Below are 20,404 nucleotides of genomic sequence, written 5' to 3'. Positions count from 1 at the left end.
CCAGCGTGCCCCCTTTCAATGCAGAGAGACCAGCGTGCCCCCTATTAATGCACAGTGACCAGCGTGCCCCCTTTCAATGCACAGTGACCAGCGTGCCCCCTTTCAATGCAGTGACCAGTGTACATGCCCCCTTAAATGCAGTGTCCAGCGTACATGCCCCCTTCAATGCAGTAACCAGCGTACATGCCCCCTTCAATGCAGAGATCAGCATACATGCCCCCAATGCAGAGACCAGCATACATTCCCTTCTTCAATGCAGTGACCAGCATACCATTCCCCCAATGCAGAGATCAGCGTACATGCCCCCAGTGCAGTGACCAGCATACATGCCCCCAATGCAGTGACCAGCATACATGCCCCAATGCAGTGACCAGCGTACATGCCCCCAATGTAGTGACCAGCTTACATGCCCCCAATGTAGTGACCAACATACATGCCCCCAATGCAGAGATCAGCGTGCGTGCCCCCAATGTAGTGACCAGCATACATGCCCCCAATGCAGTGACCAGCATACATGCCCCCAATGTAGTGACCAGCATACATGCCCCCAATACAGAGATCAGCATGCGTGCCCCCAATGTAGTGACCAGCATACATGCCCCCAATGTAGTGACCAGCATACATGCCCCCAATGCAGAGATCAGCGTGCGTGCCCCCAATGTAGTGACCAGCATACATGCCCCCAATGCAGAGATCAGCGTGTGTGCCCCCAATGTAGTGACCAGCATACATTCCCCCAATGCAGAGATCAGCGTGCGTGCCCCCTTACTTACCTGGAGCAGCAGCGGCGGCGATCGGCTTCTCCTCAGTCCCCCGAACGGCGGCTTCTCCTTGGTCCCAGCGGCGCGTCTCCTCCAGTCCTTCCACTCCTGCCTCCTCCTCGGCCAATGGCATGGGGTTTGCCTTGCGGCCAATCAGGAAGCGTGTATCGGACGCGCTTCCTGATTGGCCAGGAGGAGGATCGGTGCAAATTTTCATTCGCTATTGTCACACAATGGGTGGGCTCGAGACGCACTGCTCTGCGCCCCGGGTCCACCCTTTGCATCGCCCTATTAGAGCCTCTGGCAAAAAAATCCCCATTGAACTCCATGCGTTCGGCGACCTTGCACGCAGATTAGGGGGCCGGACGCATTAATGGAGGGGCGGCGCCCCTGCGCCCCTAATGAACCGGCCGCCACTGGCAATACTGCAGACTAAAAAAAACCTGTGAGGCATTAATGAAACAGACAGAACTATAAACAGCAAATTAACCTACCTTTGCAGCCTAAGGTTTGGCTTACCTACCTGTGCAGCACACATCCCTGACTGGCTCTAAGGTGATGGGAGAGGCTCTGTTCTTTAACAGGTGGCCACCAATACACCCCCAGGCAGCCACCCAGAGGTCTCGGTTGCTATTACCGCACGCCGGAAGTTATCACATCTTGCTGCTCCCTGTCGACCAGAAGTCTGCCGGGTGCCAACCCCATCCACACATCCAGTTGGAAAGGGAAGCCCACAGAACAGCCACAGGAAGTAGACAAGAAGCCATCTTGGAAGGGGGCAGCTTCTCTAACAACAATGCCAGCATTTTGCAAAGGAAACAAACATACACAGAGTGCCAGACTAACCAAATAGTGAGTGGGGCCACAACTCACCAGGGTGGAGAGACTGGATCAGTCACAACAAATAACAAGGCAGAACTGTTTACCTGCATCCAGAGACCAGTATCCTGCACCCCCGTACTTGGGGTAGGCCTCCCTCGTCTAGGTGGTTTACACCCGAATGGAGGGAGCTTTTGCACAGGAAAGGCTGAACCTGTGTGACTGGCCAGATAAATCCGCCAAGGTGAGGGCAAAAATAAAAATCTTCTTTCCATAGTTATAACCGATTGAGCATTTGAGGAACAAAAATACAATGCAGCCTTGGGGAGACGACTCATCTATATAGTATAACCAGTCCTGATTGGGCGAGGGGCGGAGCCTATACCCATTCGTGTATGCTGTCATGCTTGTGTCAGGAAACCTATTAAGTTCACTCGGAGCATTCAGGAATCTATTGTTGCAACTTGAAAAATGTAAGAAAAACCAATGGGGGTGACGGTGCCCAGATGGTAATTAATATTAATCTAATACTGCTGCTATCCTATTGAGGAATTCTCAATCAAAAATTGATGCTATAAAAGTGACAGTGCTGTACACAAGTATTGAGACAATCTCTGCCTAAATTAACATAGTGTCTAATAAAACCTTTTAAACTGTGAAATCATTAAAGTACTAATGCTGTGAAAAAAAACATAATTGGATCATAATTAAGTGCTAATGATAAAGGAAAACAAAATTTGTATCATAAAAACAAATGTGATCCAACAGATATACTATGCAACAATATCCTTCATAAAAGTGCTTCAGTGCTCCAAAATCTTCCCAAATTCACTTTTGTGCAATAAATGTAAACAGTTCGTATTCACGGTCCAATATGTCATATGTCAAAAAATGAATATAAATCCAACTCCAGCCGAGGGAGGACGGAGGATGAAGATGGCTGGGGTGAGATCATCGCTGGACCGTGGGAAAGGTGAGTGGCTGTTTTTTTAAAAGTCAGCAGCTACAATTTGTAGCTGCTGATTTCTTTTTTTGATAGGTGCCTGAAGCTCCTCTTTAATGTCCTACTGAATGCATACAGCTTGGGTTACTTTTAAGAACAGTTTGGTAAATGATGAATCACCGGATGTCACTATTTCATTTTGAGCTGATTAGGTTGTTTTTTGCTTGTTGTTTACATGTTTTTTTTTTTTTTTTTTTTGCAGGTACAGCCCCTTCACAGAAGCAACACTACTCACAACTTTAAAGAGAAGAGTCCGTTTGAAGACCCATTCTTTATCGTGGAGACTATTTGCATCTGTTGGTTCTTTTTTGAACTCTCTGTGCGCTTCTTTGCCTGCCCCAGCAAACCTGCCTTCTTCAAAGATATCATGAACATGATTGATTTTGTAGCAATCATACCATATTTTGTTGCTCTGGGCACAGAACTTGCCCGTCACAGAGGGGTGGGCCAGCCAGCCATGTCACTGGCTATCCTTAGGGTTATCCGTTTGGTTAGAGTTTTTCGTATCTTCAAGCTGTCTCGACACTCCAAGGGATTACAGATCTTGGGGCAAACACTTAAAGCAAGTATGAGAGAGTTGGGCTTGCTCATATTCTTTCTCTTTATTGGAGTTATCCTCTTCTCCAGTTCTGTATACTTTGCAGAAGCTGATCATGAAGGTACAAAGTTTACCAGCATCCCTGAGGCCTTCTGGTGGGCAGTGGTTACCATGACAACAGTAGGTTATGGAGACATGTCTCCTGAGACAGTAGGTGGAAAATTGGTGGGTTCTCTTTGTGCCATTGCAGGTGTCCTAACTATCTCTCTTCCTGTACCAGTCATCGTATCCAACTTTAGCTACTTTTACCACCGTGAAACTGAATGCTCAGATATTGGCCAGTACAACCATGTTGGCTCATGCCCAAATGGGCCTCCACATACTCCAAAGCCTAAAGTGAAGGATAAGAGCCCAAAGCTGGATAAATTAAAGAACTTATACAGTAATTCCAAGGCAGAATACCTTGATGGACTTGTGGATGATAAAAATATGATTGTGGGACAGTCACATATTATAACCCAAGTGTGACTTTTGTCATTATGGTTTACTCTCACCTAGCCTTATTTCAACAGCCTTCATTCAGGAGTCTTAAATTAAAAGTTTTACAGAAATACATAGACATCCTCAACAATAAACTGCATGGTACCAAACTGATTTTAAATCCTTGGTTTCTTTATTTTATGCAACCAGTGGAAACTGCTTTAGAGTTTGTGTGTTTTTTCAACAATCTGACATACAAAGATGATGTTTAGGAATCGTCATCATGGATTGATGCAAAGCTGGAGATAAAACAAAATGACACCTCAACAGGTGACATAGGATTTTTATTGAAGACTTTTGGACTTGGAGACTGGAACTCACTGTTGAGCCAGTGAAAGGCTTTGAAAAATGCATTGCACTTGTAGTAGCAAGTATTTCCCACCAACATCCCCAGGGAAGCAATTGGACATTACACAACTATGAAAAAACAGAGCAGGCTATTACATTACAAGTGCTGTACAGCCCAGAGAAACAGATAGTGGAGGGAAAGATCAAATAACAGCAACTGACTAAATACAAATATATGCCTGTAAAGCTAACCAAGGGCATGAATGCTGAATGAGCCTTTCCACCAAAGATGGCATTACAGAGAAAATGTATTTAAGTTGAATGTCAAGATTCCATTGCTCCTCTATTTGTTGCAGTATATTTATTGTTGGAATTTGATCCTTAAAGACTGGAAAACTAATTTTTTGCTTTGGAGGGAACCAGAAAACCTCAGCTTGTGAAAAATGCTTGTTAAATTGATTTTTACAGTCTTGAGGTTTACAAAATAACATTGTCTGTAGTTTTTGTATGATTAAGTTCAAACCCCAATGATAAAAGGGTGATCTCGAAAGATCTGCCTCTATGCAGACATGTTGATGTTAAATCGGATCATATACATAATGGACTGCTTAGAATATTCTTAATATTTTTTTCCCCAAGTCTATAATATTGCAGGAAAATGTTTGTCAATATGCTCAGCAAGTACATATTATTCAGGGTGTTTGAGGTTTTTTCATGTTTATTTTGCTCAAACTGAATATTAATTTCAGTCAGGTTGGTCTTAATTTTTATAAAGTATATTTTGTAACAAAATAATTCATTCAAGGTCTTTAAGTTGAAAATCTTGGCACATTGTCTATTATTTCTGGTAGTGCAACTTTTGATCTAAGTCAGAAGTGCTCAGTTCTTTTATACTGGGCCCCAAATATCTGTGTAGCCTTTTTCAGGTGCTGTCAATTTCCCATTTTCACATTTAGAAAACTAGCTCTCCAGGAGTCTTGAATCCACTGTTTATTCATTACCCGTCTTCAAATCAGGATGCAACATAACTTCTTGCTTACACCTTTCAGCTGCACCTAGCCTTAAGGCCCGTACACACGATAAGAAAATCTGTAGGGAAAATTAGTCCGAAGACCGATCTGCCGATTTTCGGATTGTTAGTGTGGTGCTTTCGACAGCTACCGTAACTCCGACTTTTCGGCTGACAAAATCCTGATGTGCAGGCTATATAATTTTTGTCGTCCGTAATACAACGTCTGATTTTCGTCTCATTAGTACAGATTTCGATGGAAAAAAATCTTAAGAGCAAGACTAGGCATGCTCAGAGACGAAAGAACACATACAAAGCAATCCAACACATGATATCACTTCTGAAGTTGAATTCTGTCGTACGGGAAAATTCGTATGAAAATAACCTCTTCACTTTCCACATCAGACTAGCATGCCACAAAAAACGGACGACAGATCGTTCGATAATCTGATCGTGTGTACGGGGCTTTAGTCATCAACAATGGCTAAAGCCAGGAGCAGCAAAAAACATGTAGGCAATAAACTAGATTGTTCCCTGTCTTGAAGATCTGAACAGGTTTACAGTGGATGCCTGGCACATGAATTGCTTGCTTTCTTATTGTTTCTTTCATGAGAGTAGTGCAGCCATGCACCTTCCATATCAATATTTCTTACATAGATGTCTAAGGTTAGCTGATTACTTTCCAAATGCCTCTTTCCTTTTTTTCTGCATACAAATGTATACTACCCTTGTTTATTACTAATGAGAGCTTCTCAGGTCTTTTCACAGACTCACAAGTCAATATCTACCTACTGTGGCTTTTTTAAAGTGTTACTTGGATTAAAAAAAAAAAGAAAACACATACCTAAACAACTATCTGTATTCTGGATGTGGAAATTTTATATAGAGTTCCACTCTTATATCACCAACAATGTATATTTTAGTTTTAGTGGTCTATAATAGTGAGACCCTTTATAAAATGTTCACCTCCAGAGTGTACACCTCTTATGGCACTTTTCCACTGCAAGTACCGGCTCGTACCGGCTCGTACCAGCTCGGCTCTACTCAGCCCTGCTTTGCCCGGTTTTCTTTTCCACTGCTGGTACCGCATGGTATAGTGTCGGAACGGTTCGGTACGGTACAGGTTTGCTTTTCCACTAAAGTAGTACTAAAGTTAAGTGGGTGGGATAACAACTGGGTGGGTGGGATTCTCTGACCAATCAGTGGCTAGTAGTGACTGCATGCAAAGGATTGTGGGATATGGTACCAGTTTGGTACCTGTTGGAACCACAATCGAGTAGGTACTGTTTTTTCAGAGCCGTACCGTACCGTTCGGTTCCATGCAGTGGAAAAGCAAACCTATACCATTCCGTACCGAACCGTTCCGACCCTATACCATGCGGTACCAGCAGTGGAAAAGCACAAAAGCGTGCCGAACCGGTACGGTTCCATGCAGTGGAAAAGCGCCATTACACATTGCTTCTGGTAAAAGAAACTGGAGAATGCAAAACATTTAAATTATCCTGGGTTTAGGGAAAACTTCATTGATAAGTGAATTCTTTTTTCCTTCTGAATAGTGGCATTTGTGTTCGATTTTATTTATCATCTTTTTTAAAAAATCCTGATGTGTAGAATATTTATTCCCAATGTATATTCTACACCAAGGTGTTTATGATTGTATGCCAATGTTGCCTTTTTTATTGCTATAGTTTACAACCCTCATCAAAAGACACTGAAATGTTTTCAAACTGGCAAGTAAGTACAACGTTGTATAAAGTCGATCACTTTGCAAAAACAGCAACATTGAACTAAGTAATTTTTCAGCTGAACAAACTAATGGCAACCACCCCAACCTATAACTAGCCTTTGCAGCAAGGAGCACATGGAAGGGCAATGCACATCAAAAACAAACAAACACAAATTCTCAGCTCACTTACCAGCTAGCCTGCAACAAAACCAAATTGACCTTGTCTAATGCGTTTCACACACAAATTGTGCTATATAAGCACAATTTGTGTGTGGAATGTGTAAGCTGTTCCTCCCTTGCTTGTACATGTAGTGCTCTTCGTGTTCTTCATGGTTTTATGTGAATAAAGGCAATTGGATCTCAGTTTGATGTGCAGCCATCCAGACTTTCCTTTCATTAAGAGCACAATGGCAGCTGAAGAAATACCGTGCTTGTCCACACCTTTAGAAGTTGTACACTTCTAGAGTCTGTAGGACTGAAATAGTTAGGGTCACTGTGAATGTCTTCTTTGAGACCATAGAAAGAAGCTATAATAAGCTGATCTGACATTGGGAACATCAGATAGTCAATTTGATGATTTCTAGCAATGTGACCCTCTTTGTTGGTTCTAGAGACTAGAAAAAATGAAAAAAAAAAAAAAAGGTCCAATAATTTATAAAGTCATGTATGAAAATATGGTCAGTGGGTCATTATACGGGTACAATGAAGGCAAAATCCACCGTATTCTATTGACCCCCTGGGCAAGATTAAATGTGTTTGTGTTTCCTCAGCAGCATTTTTCTGCTTTTGGTACATTGTAAAATAAGACATTTCCAGACTAAACCTTTTCTGAAAAACAGCATTCCCCCCTCACATTTAGGTATGCACTGATTTGTAAGCACTTTAAATCAAGTGATATATGCTTCTGGAACTTAACTCCTTTATACAGTAAGAATAATATTAATTGCAACTGCAGTCGTTGACTATCAATTTCACAACCTCAACATCTCAAATTCCTTCAGAATTTGTCCTGTGGTATGCATAACAAGGATACAGAAACAATAGAGAGCAGAACAAGGGTGCACAGATCTTGTGCAAAAAAAAAAAAAATACATTTAATGATGTTAAAAACAAATGAGCAACTCCCAAACATTGTGAAAAAGCAGCCCACTACACACTGTCCTTTGACAATAAGTTAAAAAAAAAACTTTCAGCCAGTTTGTTCAACCATTTATTTAATTGTCTACCATAATCTAATAATTGCACACATATACATACATAGATAATTGCTAAAATGGTAAGAATTATGCATACGGAATGACCTTTATGCCTATGGATCACTTAGAGCAGCCAAAGCTTAAACTATTGTAATGAAAAATATTTCCTCAGCATTTCCCATGCAGTATCTACACATAAAAGGTGTAAGTTGCCCTTTTTTCTGCATCCAATGTTGTATCCCCTGTTGACAGTTTTGTAACGACCGAGGTTTTTCCAGTTGGCGAAGCAAAAATGGCCACAGAGGTGCAACATTTCTGTGTTACCTCTCTGTCCCTTAATTTACCCTTAAGAATCTAAAATTATATCAAAACATATTTGGTATCAGCATTACTGTGAATTTTGATTATTCCATCCAGGAAGATCATAGAAACTAGGGTTATAATCCACACTTGAATTTACAATGCTATTGGAAGGATATGAGGAACATTACAGACCAGAGAAATAACACAGCTGTATAATCCCTCCCACCACTTGGACTTTTCCAAATATTGAAAGATCTGCAGGACATCATGGGAGAAATATGTAAATGTGTAGCACTGATCAAGAAACTGTTTTAAAATGGGACATCATGCTGTATCAGAATTTTATTTTTAGAGAGTCCATTTTAGGTATTTGGAGAATGGGGCTCATACATGTGCTTCTGAGTGTCTTTAAAGTCATTAGAATGTGAAGGAGTTGGTTTTCATGTCTACCTCTTCAACTGCTTCACGAGTCAATAAGGTCATAGTCATTGCAGACTCAACATAGAGCTGTAATTGGTTCAATCAACCAGCTTGCCAAATTAAACTGCATAGTTGTCTTGTTTTAATGAGCCTTCCAAGCAACCAGATGACAAGGAAAGAATTGATAGGGTGAAGTTTTGTTCCTGGAAAGAAGAAGGCGGGTTGAGTTATCCCAGTAGTTGATAACACGTAGAACACATCACATCCAGGCATTTAGATACAGGGAGGGCAAATTGCATCTCTGAACCATCAAAGAACCACAATAAAGGGCATGCTAGAACCTGTAGTTCATTGACTGCTGAAGAACTGTAGGTTCCCATTTCTAATTTAACAAAATACGACAAAGGCTTTTCTGCATAGGTAAATTCAGCATTGCTTTCAAATTTCTTGTTTGGTTAACAGAATAAATAAGCCTGTTTTTATAGAACCACAATGTTTTATTCTTCTTTGAGTGCTTTTATGCATCAATAATTTGTATTAACTTATTGGTCAACAATAAAAAACTTGTTTACACAGAACTACTGCTGTTAAATCATAAAAAAATGTGCCACGTGCACAACGGCCTGTGGCATAGGCTACTTCTTAATCAATGTAAGCACAATGGCATTTTGGAGTAATGAATATTTATCTAATAATAAATCATTATTTATTGCAGACATTGTGTTTGTTTTTTTATGGTTTGGGTAAGTGGAGGCATGTAGGTGTGGGCTTTGGATTGACTTTTCATGAAACTTATGTAGAATATGGAGGCTGCCATTTCTTAGCACTCCTGAAAATCTCACTGACCTGGAACAAATATCCAGGAGTTCTGAAGTTCAGACTTTACTCTTAACACTTCTTATCTACACACTTTTTTTTTTTTCGGGTTAATGACTCAGGGAGTACATAAAGTGTAAATCCCAAAACATGCTGCACTTGTTTTCTTTATTCCGGCTCATATTCCCTTATTTTCACCTGGTGTAATGCCAGTCAAATTCTCCTGATTTGAACTAAAAGCATCTCTTCCTAACCTCATCTCCATTACATTGGAGTAAAGAAGTTTGTAGCTTACAGAAGATAGCTGGGAAGGCTGAAAACATTGTAGAGTAATTCAGTACACGGAAAGTTAAAATGAGACTGGATCTCTGGCAGGATCCCCAAGTATTTTTCTGTACTTTGTAAAATATATATTTTAGCCTGTAAAAAGAAAATGAATACAGTCACAACATCTAACGACGGGTAATTGCAATTGGGTTTAGATTGACTTTCAAGGTTAACTCCACTTTTGTGGAAAAAAAATATGGCAAATAAAAAAATAATATAGCATATACTATACAGTTGTTACACAAGCAATGTTGTAATTTAATGTTAATAAAAATGACCTTCCCTTTTTAATCTGTAGTTGCTGTAATGTTCTGTACATTTCAATGCCATATGGCAACTTGGAGGCCTTCTCTATACAGTTGGTGTACAGAACTTCCCTAAAAATGTAATTAACTGCTTGTGTGATTGACTCCCTGATTTTCCCATAAGTCTGCACTAAAGCAGGCCATACATGGGTCAAATTCAAATTGTATCTAAGATTTTTAGAATCTCGCACCATTAGTGGGCTGCAACAACGGACGATTTTCAAGCGGCCTTTAAATTTGAAGCCTATGAGTAGGGTTGAGCGGACACCTAGATGTCCGTGTTCGACGGGTTCGGCCGAACTTTAAAAAAAAGTCCGGGTCCGTGTCCCGGACTTTTACCGAACTTTTCCTGGACACCGAACCCCATTGAAGTCAATGGGGACCCGAACTTTAAGGCACTAAAATGGCTCTAAAACACCAAAGGAAAGGGCTAGAGTGCTGCAAATGGCAGCAAAACGTAATTAAGAGCATGGCAAGTGCTCTGCAAACAAATGTGGATAGGGAAATAACTTAAAACAACAAAAAAAAGCAGAAAAATAAAACAATGTTCTTCTTCATCTCTGAAGGACGAGGCCCATATGGAGTAGGAGGGAGGTTGAGGTGGTGGTGGATGTGGCGGTGACATAGGCGTGCGCACAGGGTGTGCTGGGTGTGCCTGGGCACACCCTAATCACCTAGGGCACATAGCATTGCCAGTGAGGAGATGGGAAAGATCTCCCTGGGACCTGCTCTGCTCTATTTCTCCTTGCCTACAGGTACATGGCCCCGATACATTACTCTCCCTGCTGGCAAACACATGCATGTGTATTTCAACTTTGCGGTGCACACCTTAATGCAATAGGCTGCGCACACCTATGGGCGGTGTAGGTGGAAGCGGCGGTGGAGGAGGACCAGGGCCGGATTAACAGCATCATGGGCTTGGTGCTGAGGATTTTGAAGGGCCTTAAGGGCCGTGCCTTGCCATGCACCCAGAGGAGGAAGGGTGCAGCCATGCATGCCTAATTCAACATGGGATGCTGTCTCTGAAGCCCATAAACACATCCATGCATCGCCAACTGTCCCTCCTTGTCCGGCCTTCACGCTGTGTGGGGAGGTTCTGAGGGTGCTGCCTGGGGAAGCGAGCATAGAAGCCAGACTTCTGTGTTTACAAGTGACAGAAGAGCGGTAACAGTGAATATGGCCAACCCGGGGCCTATATAAAAGGTAGGGGCCTGGAGCTGCAGCTCCAATAGCCCCTACATTAATCTGGCCCTGAGGAGGAGGACGAGGTAGCCAACACTGCTTCTTTTCAAAAATTTTAAATGAGGGTACACCCCAAAAGAGTGAGAAAGAGCAAAAATGGAACAATGGGTGGGTAAGGTCGGTATCCATTGCTATTCTGCATAAGGTACGGAAAAGTCCCGTGGGATCCATGCCTGGTTCATTTTAATGAACGTGAGCTTGTCCACATTGTCTCTGGACAGGCGGCTGCGCTTGTCTGTTATAACGCCCCCAGCCGTGCTAAATACCCGTTCAGATAATACACTGGCTGCAGGGCACGCCAGCACCTCCAAGGCGTAAAGGGCAAGCTCAGAGCATGTGCCCAATTTGGAGACCCAGAAGTTGAAGGGGGCAGACCCGTCATTCACTACATGTAGGCGTGTGCACACATACTGCTCCACCATGTTGGTAAAATGCTGCCTCCTGCTAAGACGTTCCATCTGAGCTGCTGGTGCTGCTGTTTGTTGTGGCGTGCTGACAAAGCTTTTCCACATTTCGGCCATGCTAACCCTGCCTTCTGAGGTGCTGGCGGTGCCCTGGTTGCGTTGGCGACCTCCTCCTCCTCCTCCTCTGCCTTGTGCTTCCACTGTGGCCCCGCTGTCAGATGGGAATGCCAGCAGCATGGCATCTACCAGCGTGCGCTTGTACTCGCGCATCTTGCGATCGCGCTCCAGTGAGTGAATTAAGGACGGTACGTTGTCCTTGTAACGGGGATCCAGCAGCGTGGCCACCCAGTAATCAGCACAAGTTAGAATGTGGGCAACTCGGCGGTCGTTGTGGAGACACTGCAGCATGTAATCGCTCATGTGTGCCAGGCTGCCCAGAGGCAACGAAAGGCTGTCCTCTGTGGGAGGTGTATCGTCCGTGTCCTCTGTATCCCCCCAGCCACGCACCAGTGATGGCCATGAGCTGGCCTGGGTGCCACCCTGCTGTGAACATGGTTCCATCTCCTCCTCCAGCTCCTCCTCCTCCTCATCCTCCTCATCCTCCAGAACTGTGCCCCTGCTGGACAATTGCGTCCCTGGCGTTTGCGTGTGCAGGAACCCACCCTCGGAGCCCCTTGCGAATGACTGCCCTGAAAGCCTTGGAAATGTTACCTCTTCATCCTCCTCCTCCTCCTCATCCTGTGCCACATCCTCTTCCATCATCGCCCGAATTGTTTTTTCAAGGAGGCATAGAAGTGGGATAGTTAAGCTGAGAACGGCGTCATTGCCACTGGCCATGTTGGTGGAGTACTCAAAACAGCGCAACAAGGCACACAGGTCTCGCATGGAGGCCCAGTTAAATTAAATAGCGGAATAGAAAATATGATCCAAAAAAAGTGTATGTATATCACACGTACACAACCACACTGGGCCCCAATTACTATTGTTTGTACCCCTAAAAGGCTAGATGAGGAGTAGGGGGAGTATGGAACAGGCAGCACCCTCAAACCTTCAGAAGTATGAGATGAACCCCAACAACTTGGAAAGGTGGATCTCTCTCACACGTACCAACACAGACTATCCCCCAATTTAACTGATCCCCAAAGGTTTTTGATTAAATAGCGGAATAGAAAATATGATCCAAAAAAAGTGTATGTATATCACACGTACACAACCACACTAGGCCCCAATTACTATTGTTTGTACCCCTAAAAGGCTGGATGAGGAGTAGGGGGGGTATGGAACAGGCAGCACCCTCAAACCTTCAGAAGTATGAGATGAACCCCAACAACTTGGAAAGGTGGATCTCTCTCACACGTACCAACACAGACTATCCCCCAATTTAACTGATCCCCAAAGGTTTTTGATTAAATAGCGGAATAGAAAATATGATCCAAAAAAAGTGTATGTATATCACACGTACACAACCACACTAGGCCCCAATTACTATTGTTTGTACCCCTAAAAGGCTAGATGAGGAGTAGGGGGGGTATGGAACAGGCAGCACCCTCAAACCTTCAGAAGTATGAGATGAACCCCAACAACTTGGAAAGGTGGATCTCTCTCACACGTACCAACACAGACTATCCCCCAATTTAACTGATCCCCAAAGGTTTTTGATTAAATAGCGGAATAGAAAATATGATCCAAAAAAAGTGTATGTATATCACACGTACACAACCACACTAGGCCCCAATTACTATTGTTTGTACCCCTAAAAGGCTAGGAGTAGGGGGAGTATGGAACAGGCAGCACCCTCAAACCTTCAGAAGTATGAGATGAACCCCAACAACTTGGAAAGGTGGATCTCTCTCACACGTACCAACACAGACTATCCCCCAATTTAACTGATCCCCAAAGGTTTTTGATTAAATAGCGGAATAGAAAATATGATCCAAAAAAAGTGTATGTATATCACACATACACAACCACACTAGGCCCCAATTACTATTGTTTGTACCCCTAAAAGGCTAGATGAGGAGTAGGGGGAGTATGGAACAGGCAGCACCCTCAAATCTTCAGAAGTATGAGATTGTGTTCACTGTACCCCACAAAGATTGAGTTCACTGCACCCCACAATGATTGTGTTCACTGCACCCCACAAAGATTGTGTTCACTGCACCTCACAAAGATTGTGTTCACTGTACCCCCCAAAGATTGTGTTCACTGCACCCCACAAAGATTCTGTTCACTGTACCCCACAAAGATTGTGTTCACTGCACCCTAAAAGGATGTTGTTCACTGCACCCCACAAAGATTGTGTTCACTGCACCCTAAAAGGATGTTGTTCACTGCACCCCAAAAAGATTGTGTTCACTGTACCCCCCCAAAGATTGTGTTCACTGCACCCCACAAAGATTGTGTTCACTGCACCCCAAAAAGATTGTGTTCACTGTACCCCCCAAAGATTGTGTTCACTGCACCCCAAAAAGATTGTGTTCACTGTACCCCCCAAAGATTGTGTTCACTGCACCCCACAAAGATTCTGTTCACTGTACCCCACAAAGATTGTGTTCACTGCACCCCACAAAGATTGTGTTCACTGTACCCCCCCAAAGATTGTGTTCACTGCACCCCACAAAGATTCTGTTCACTGCACCCCACAAAGGATTTTGTTCACTGCACCCCAAAAAGATTGTGTTCACTGCACCCCAAAAAGGATTTTGATCACTGCACCCCAAAAAGGATGTTGTTCACTGCACCCCAAAAATGATTTTGTTCACTCCACCCCAAAAAGATTGTGTTCACTGCACCCCACAAAGATTGTGTTCACTGCACCCCAAAAAGATTGTGTTCACTGTACCCCCCAAAGATTGTGTTCACTGCACCCCACAAAGATTCTGTTCACTGTACCCCACAAAGATTGTGTTCACTGCACCCCAAAAAGATTGTGTTCACTGCACCCCAAAAAGGATGTTGTTCACTGCACCCCAAAAAGGATGTTGTTCACTCCACCCCAAAAAGATTGTGTTCACTGCACCCCACAAAGATTGTGTTCACTGCACCCCAAAAAGATTGTGTTCACTGCACCCCAAAAATGATTTTGTTCACTGCACCCCAAAAAGGATTTTGTTCACTGCACCCCAAAAAGGATGTTGTTCACTCCACCCCAAAAAGATTGTGTTCACTGCACCCCAAAAAGATTGTGTTCACTGCACCCCACAAAGGATTTTGTTCACTGCACCCCAAAAAGATTGTGTTCACTGCACCCCAAAAAGGATGTTGTTCACTGCACCCCAAAAAGGATTTTGTTCACTGCACCCCAAAAAGATTGTGTTCACTGCACCCCACAAAGGATTTTGTTCACTGCACCCCACAAAGATTGTGTTCACTGCACACCAAAAAGGATTGTGTTCACTGCACCCCAAAAAGATTTTGTTCACTGCACCCCAAAAAGATTGTGTTCACTGCAGCCCAAAAAGATTGTGTTCACTGCAGCCCAAAAAGATTGTGTTCACTGCAGCCCAAAAAGATTGTGTTCACTGCAGCTCACACACAGAAAAATGGATGTGGATCACTGACACCTGCCTATCTCCAATCCCACACCACACAGCAATATCGATTGTAGTTTGTAGAACACAGTTTCCCTAAAATTCAGCAGACTCTGTCCCTAACAGGATTGAGAAGAGATCGTAGATCAGGATTGAGTGCAGATTCACCCCACCCCCCACACAGCAATATCGATTGTAGTTTGTAGAAGACACTGACCCTATAATTCAGCAGACTCTATCCCTAAAATGCCTACAACTCGCCCTGCCTAAACACTCCGACCTGTCCCTCAATTCTATCCGGACACAAATGGTTTTTTCCTGCCTATCTTTCCCTAATCAGCAGCCAGCACATTGATGTGTGCTCTGTCCCTTAGCTAAGCAGCAGAATGACGCTGCTGCGGCGGCTGCCTCGAACTTATAAAGACTTGGTCACATGCTTCAGACGGCCAATCACAGCTACTAAGACATTTGCAGGCATGGCTGGGATGGCTTAAGGCACACCAGTTAAACGATTGTTGATTGGCTGTTGAAAGCCCGCCATGAAAAGAGCGCCAAAGCATGCAAAACCCGGAAATAAAACGACCGAACACGGATTTTTACCCGAACATACAGTAAAGTGTCCGTGTCCGTGTTCGGGTAAAAAAAATCCAATTATTCGGTACGAACACGAATAATACAGTCCGTGTTCGCTCAACACTACCTATGAGTGAACACACTATGAGAAAATCTGTCCGGTTTTCCTCATTGTTTCACAGCAAGTTGTAACCAAGGATAGAAATAATGTACAAAAATTCTCATACGACAAAGGCTTTTTTTTTTGTTATTTTCGGTTTCTGATCATGGGCAGTCTTTTGTATCTGATATTTCTCGTACGAAAATTGTATGAAAAGGGTACACATTAAATTAAAATTGTTCATTCTGTTCCCGTACGAGAAAAATTTTGGAGTTTGTCTCTTTGGAAATTTTTGTTCGGAAGGTCGGATTCGGCTGTCAAAAGCTGTGTACACACTATCAGAAAATCGTATGATCGTTCCTCTGACGAAAATGTTAGCCCAATTTTCTTATAGTATGTATGGGGCATGAGTGATTGGGCATGCTGGAAATTTTTCGGAAAACTGACTAATTTCTAATGGGAAAATTGTGCGAGAAATATAATAAAATAGGAAATTTGCATGAGCTGTGACCCAGAAAGAAAAGAAGATTCCTAGCTAGTGATGGGCCGAAACACCCTCCTGTTCGGTTCCCACCAGAACAACCCGAACAGGGAAAAAGTTCTAGCAAACATGCAAACTCTATTAAAGTCTATGGGACTATAACATGAAAAATCAAAAGTCCTCATTTTAAAGGCTTATATGGAAGTAATTGCCATAAAAGTGTATGGGGACCCGAGTACTGCCCTGGGGGACATGTATCAATGCAAAAAAAAAATGTAAAAACGATAATTTTTACAGGAGCAGTGATTTTAATAATGCTTAAAGTGAATCAATAAAAATGAAAAATTCCTTTAAATATTGTGCCTGGGGGGTCCCCTTAATGTGCTTGCAAAGTGGCACATTTGTACGATGTATGTAGCCAGCTGCAGCAATACTGACATTTTGAAACTGTCTTTTAAACTTGCTCACAGCTGTAATGTATCGTCGGCTCCCGGCAATACTGATAAAAAAAATGAAAAAACAGTGTAGCGTGCCCCCCCCCCCCCAGTCCATACCAGGCCCTTTGGGTCTGGTATGGATTTTAAGGGTAATCCCATGCAAAAATGTAAAAAAAAATGGCCCCAAAATTCATACCGGAACCTTATCCGAACATGCAGCCTGGCAGGCCTCAGGGTCTGGTATGGATTTTAAGGGGAACCCTAAGCCAAATTCAAAAAGAAAATGGCATGGGATCCCCCTCCAAAATCCATATTAGACCTTTATCTGAGCATGCAGCCTTGCAGGCCAGAATGGGAGGGGGGGGTGAGCGTGGGGCCCTTCTCCTCCTGAACCATACCAGGCCGCTTGCCCTCGACATGGGAAGGGGGGCCATGTTGATGGGGACAAGGGCCTCTCCCAACAACCCTGGGCTGTGGTTGTGGGGGCTGCGGGTGGGGGGGCCTATTAGAAGCTGGAAGCCCTCTTTAACAAGGGGGCCCCCAGATCCCACCCCCCATGTGAATGGGTATAGGGTACATAGTACCCCTACCCATGCACCATAAAAATGTAAAAAAGGAAAAACCACATAAGACAGTTTTTGACAAGTCCTTTTTTAAAAAAATAAATAAAAAGTGTCCCTCTATGTAAATCCATCATCAATCATGACACCCGCTGACCCGAAAACTTGAAAAATTTCAAAAATGCTTTGCCTCTTCTGAGGCGTCCTACCATATGCTATTCTTCAGCTTTGACAGCTGTTTTTTAGGAAAGGGGAAGGGCCACCCAATTACGTCACCTGGTGGCACCGCCCCCTTTTGACGTCACATTGATTTACATCGAGACACAATATTTTTTTTCTTTTAATAAAGGACTTGTCTTATGTGGTTTTTCCTTTTTTACATTTTTTTGGTGAATGGGTAGGGGGTACAATGTACCCGATACCCATTCACATGGGGTGGGGCGGGAATCTTCCAGATTCCGATAAGCCACCCACCCGCAGACCCCCACAACCACAACCCAGAGAGAGGCCCTTGTTCCCATCAACATGGGGAACAGTTGCTTTGGAGTGCCCCACAAAGCACCCTCCCCATGTTGAGGGCAAGGGGCCTGGTATGGTTCAGGAAGGAGACACTCACTTGTCCCCCCCCTATCCTGGCCTGCCAGGCTGCATGCTCGGATAAGGGTCTGGTATGGATTTTGTTGAGAACCCCACGCCTTTTTTTTATTTTAAATGTTGCCATGGAGTTCCCCTTGAAATCTGTACCAGACCCAAAAGGCCTGGTATTGATTTGGGGGGGGGGACCCCATGCCATTTTTTTTTCTTCTGTCATAGGGTTCCTCTTAACCACTTTAATACAGGGTACTTTCACACCCTTCCTGCCTAAAGGCACTCTACCTTTGGCCAATCAGGACATTGTGCTGTGACTGGCCAAAGCATACAGGTCAGGTGCATGCTTTGGCCAATCACAAGCACTTAATGCACTGCAATCGTGCAGTGTATGATGGGGCGCTTATCGGCGGGCGAACTTGCTGCCGAGGCATTTATGTGTTTGGCGAACACATGAACACCCGATGTTCAAGTCGAACTTACGTTCGACTCGCACATCAAGCCCATCACTATTCCCAGCCACAATTTTCTTTTCTGTAGTAATATAAGGTGAAATTGAAGGCTTGGTTGGTCAAATTTCAAAATTAATAATGGCTCTATCTGCACAACATTTCTGATTTTTGAACGAAAATTTGTTCGGAATTTGACCCATGTATGGTCGGCTTAAGATACCAGTGATAGCAGCAGAGGGCATAAATTTAGCATTTAGACTTCAAGGAAAGGAAATTTTGACATAGAATATACAACCAAAAGACTAATTGGTCAATTGCAGAAGGCTCAACCTTAGCATTCCTAACTCTTGAATTCATGGAAAGGAAGAAGTATAATAAGAAAGAGTTTACCTGATTGGACAATCCTGATAGCCACGTGTTAGATTCCTCATAGAGTAACAACACCAATGGTTGGAAGGGAATGAACCACAGGGTTTGTATAACGTTAAGAGTTTTAAACCTGAATTCTCCTAAGGCAGATGGTAAGGTGATACATGATACCCACACAAAGGGGTACAGGTAGGCAGGTTTAAGGATATACCATAACAATCAGAGGTTGGTTTATCCGAAGCTGGCTTCAAAATGTTTTTGTTTGGCTGCTAACCTCCCTTAAGTAGCAGTATAAACCCAACTGTCTCAGAATTCCTGACTTCCTGAGTCCCTCAGTGGATAATAAAGAAAATACAGTTTTTCAACAATGCAGATGCAGAAGGAGTTCAAGACATGGTTGGCAGCATTAAATCATGGAAGATGAAAATTGGGAAAGAAGCTTTACAATGAGAGTCTATGGACCATTGGACTACAATTCCCAATGTGAGTTGGCCATAAGGGGCGAGAAAGTTGTCTTTTCTCAGGCTTAATACCGAGGAACTTTATCTTTACTGCAAGGAGACCAAGGTGTGCACATCAACTTGCTACAAGCCTGCAGACGTGTTCTGAGGGCCAGAGTTGCTCCAGGCAGATCTGGAAGTAAGCTGACATCTGAACCACAGAACCACAGTTCCTGTATCACTGAGACTGGTGAAAGGACACTGCTGCCATTAACCTGTTGCTGCTAGCAAAGACCGAGCACATAGGTACTGGACATCTAACTAGAAGCATTACTTACTGCATGTAGACGTTACTGGGACTGTACTCATGTGCACCACCTAAAAGACTGGGCCCAAACACTAGTCAGCTGAAGACCTAGGGATAAAGACTGCTCACTCACATAGCTACTTTGCCTCAGAATAGAACTTTGTTGTTCATAGTAAGAGGTAGAGATCGATCGATATCGGTTTTTCGTTGCCGATACCGATACTGATATTTTGGCCATCGCACATCGGTATTGGCCGATATTGGCCGATATTTTTGCACATTTAAAATTTTGCAAAAAAAACCCACAAATTTCAACACAAATCTGTTACTGAACATGTAAATCTTTATTTATTAACATTTTTAACATTAAGGGCTTGTTCTTTACACCTTAACTGCATGAAAACTGATAGGAAAACTTCAATCGCAGGGACATTTCACATCATCTGATTGTACATTAATGCATAATAAACTGCTGCAGTAGTTAAATCACTCATTGCAATCATTTTAATTCACTACTGCAGTGCATTCAGTGCAAAACTGCAAGAAAAAAGCTAGGCAACAGCTACACAGTGGATTGGACTGGAGTCAGTGGACTACCTCTGCAGTATGGCACTCACTGAAACTACTGCAGTCAGTGCAAAACTGCTAGAAAAAATAGATAGACAAAAGCTACACAGTGGATTGGAGTGGACTCAGTGGACTGGTGAACAGATACTACTACTACACTTTCAAATCAATAATCCCAGTTAAGTAGAACAATATTATAGTGCAGAAAGCATAACACTTCAGCATGTTCCCCAGTTAAACGGCTTCTTTTCTTTTCATAAATTGTTGCCACTTCACTAAAAACACACTCACTTGGTACCGAGG

The 20,404-nt window shown here is 43.2% G+C and overlaps 1 protein-coding gene across 1 annotated transcript in view; it reads left to right on the top strand.

The window, feature by feature from the left end:
- The window catches only part of KCNA7 (potassium voltage-gated channel subfamily A member 7), a 122,548-nt gene extending 118,796 nt beyond the window's left edge, over window positions 1-3,752 (top strand). The window contains exon 2 of the mRNA XM_082273426.1: window positions 2,786-3,752. Coding sequence (XP_082129552.1) covers window positions 2,786-3,649 — 864 coding nt within the window. The 3' untranslated portion in view covers window positions 3,650-3,752. The remainder of the gene's footprint in view (window positions 1-2,785) is intronic.
- The last annotated feature ends 16,652 nt before the right edge of the window (window positions 3,753-20,404 follow it).

The sequence above is a fragment of the Pelophylax lessonae genome (assembly GCF_965119305.1).
Source record: "Pelophylax lessonae genome assembly, chromosome: 12".
Lineage (NCBI taxonomy): Eukaryota > Metazoa > Chordata > Amphibia > Anura > Ranidae > Pelophylax > Pelophylax lessonae.
Note: the sequence above shows the minus strand (reverse complement) of the source record. Positions and strands in the feature narration are given on the sequence as shown.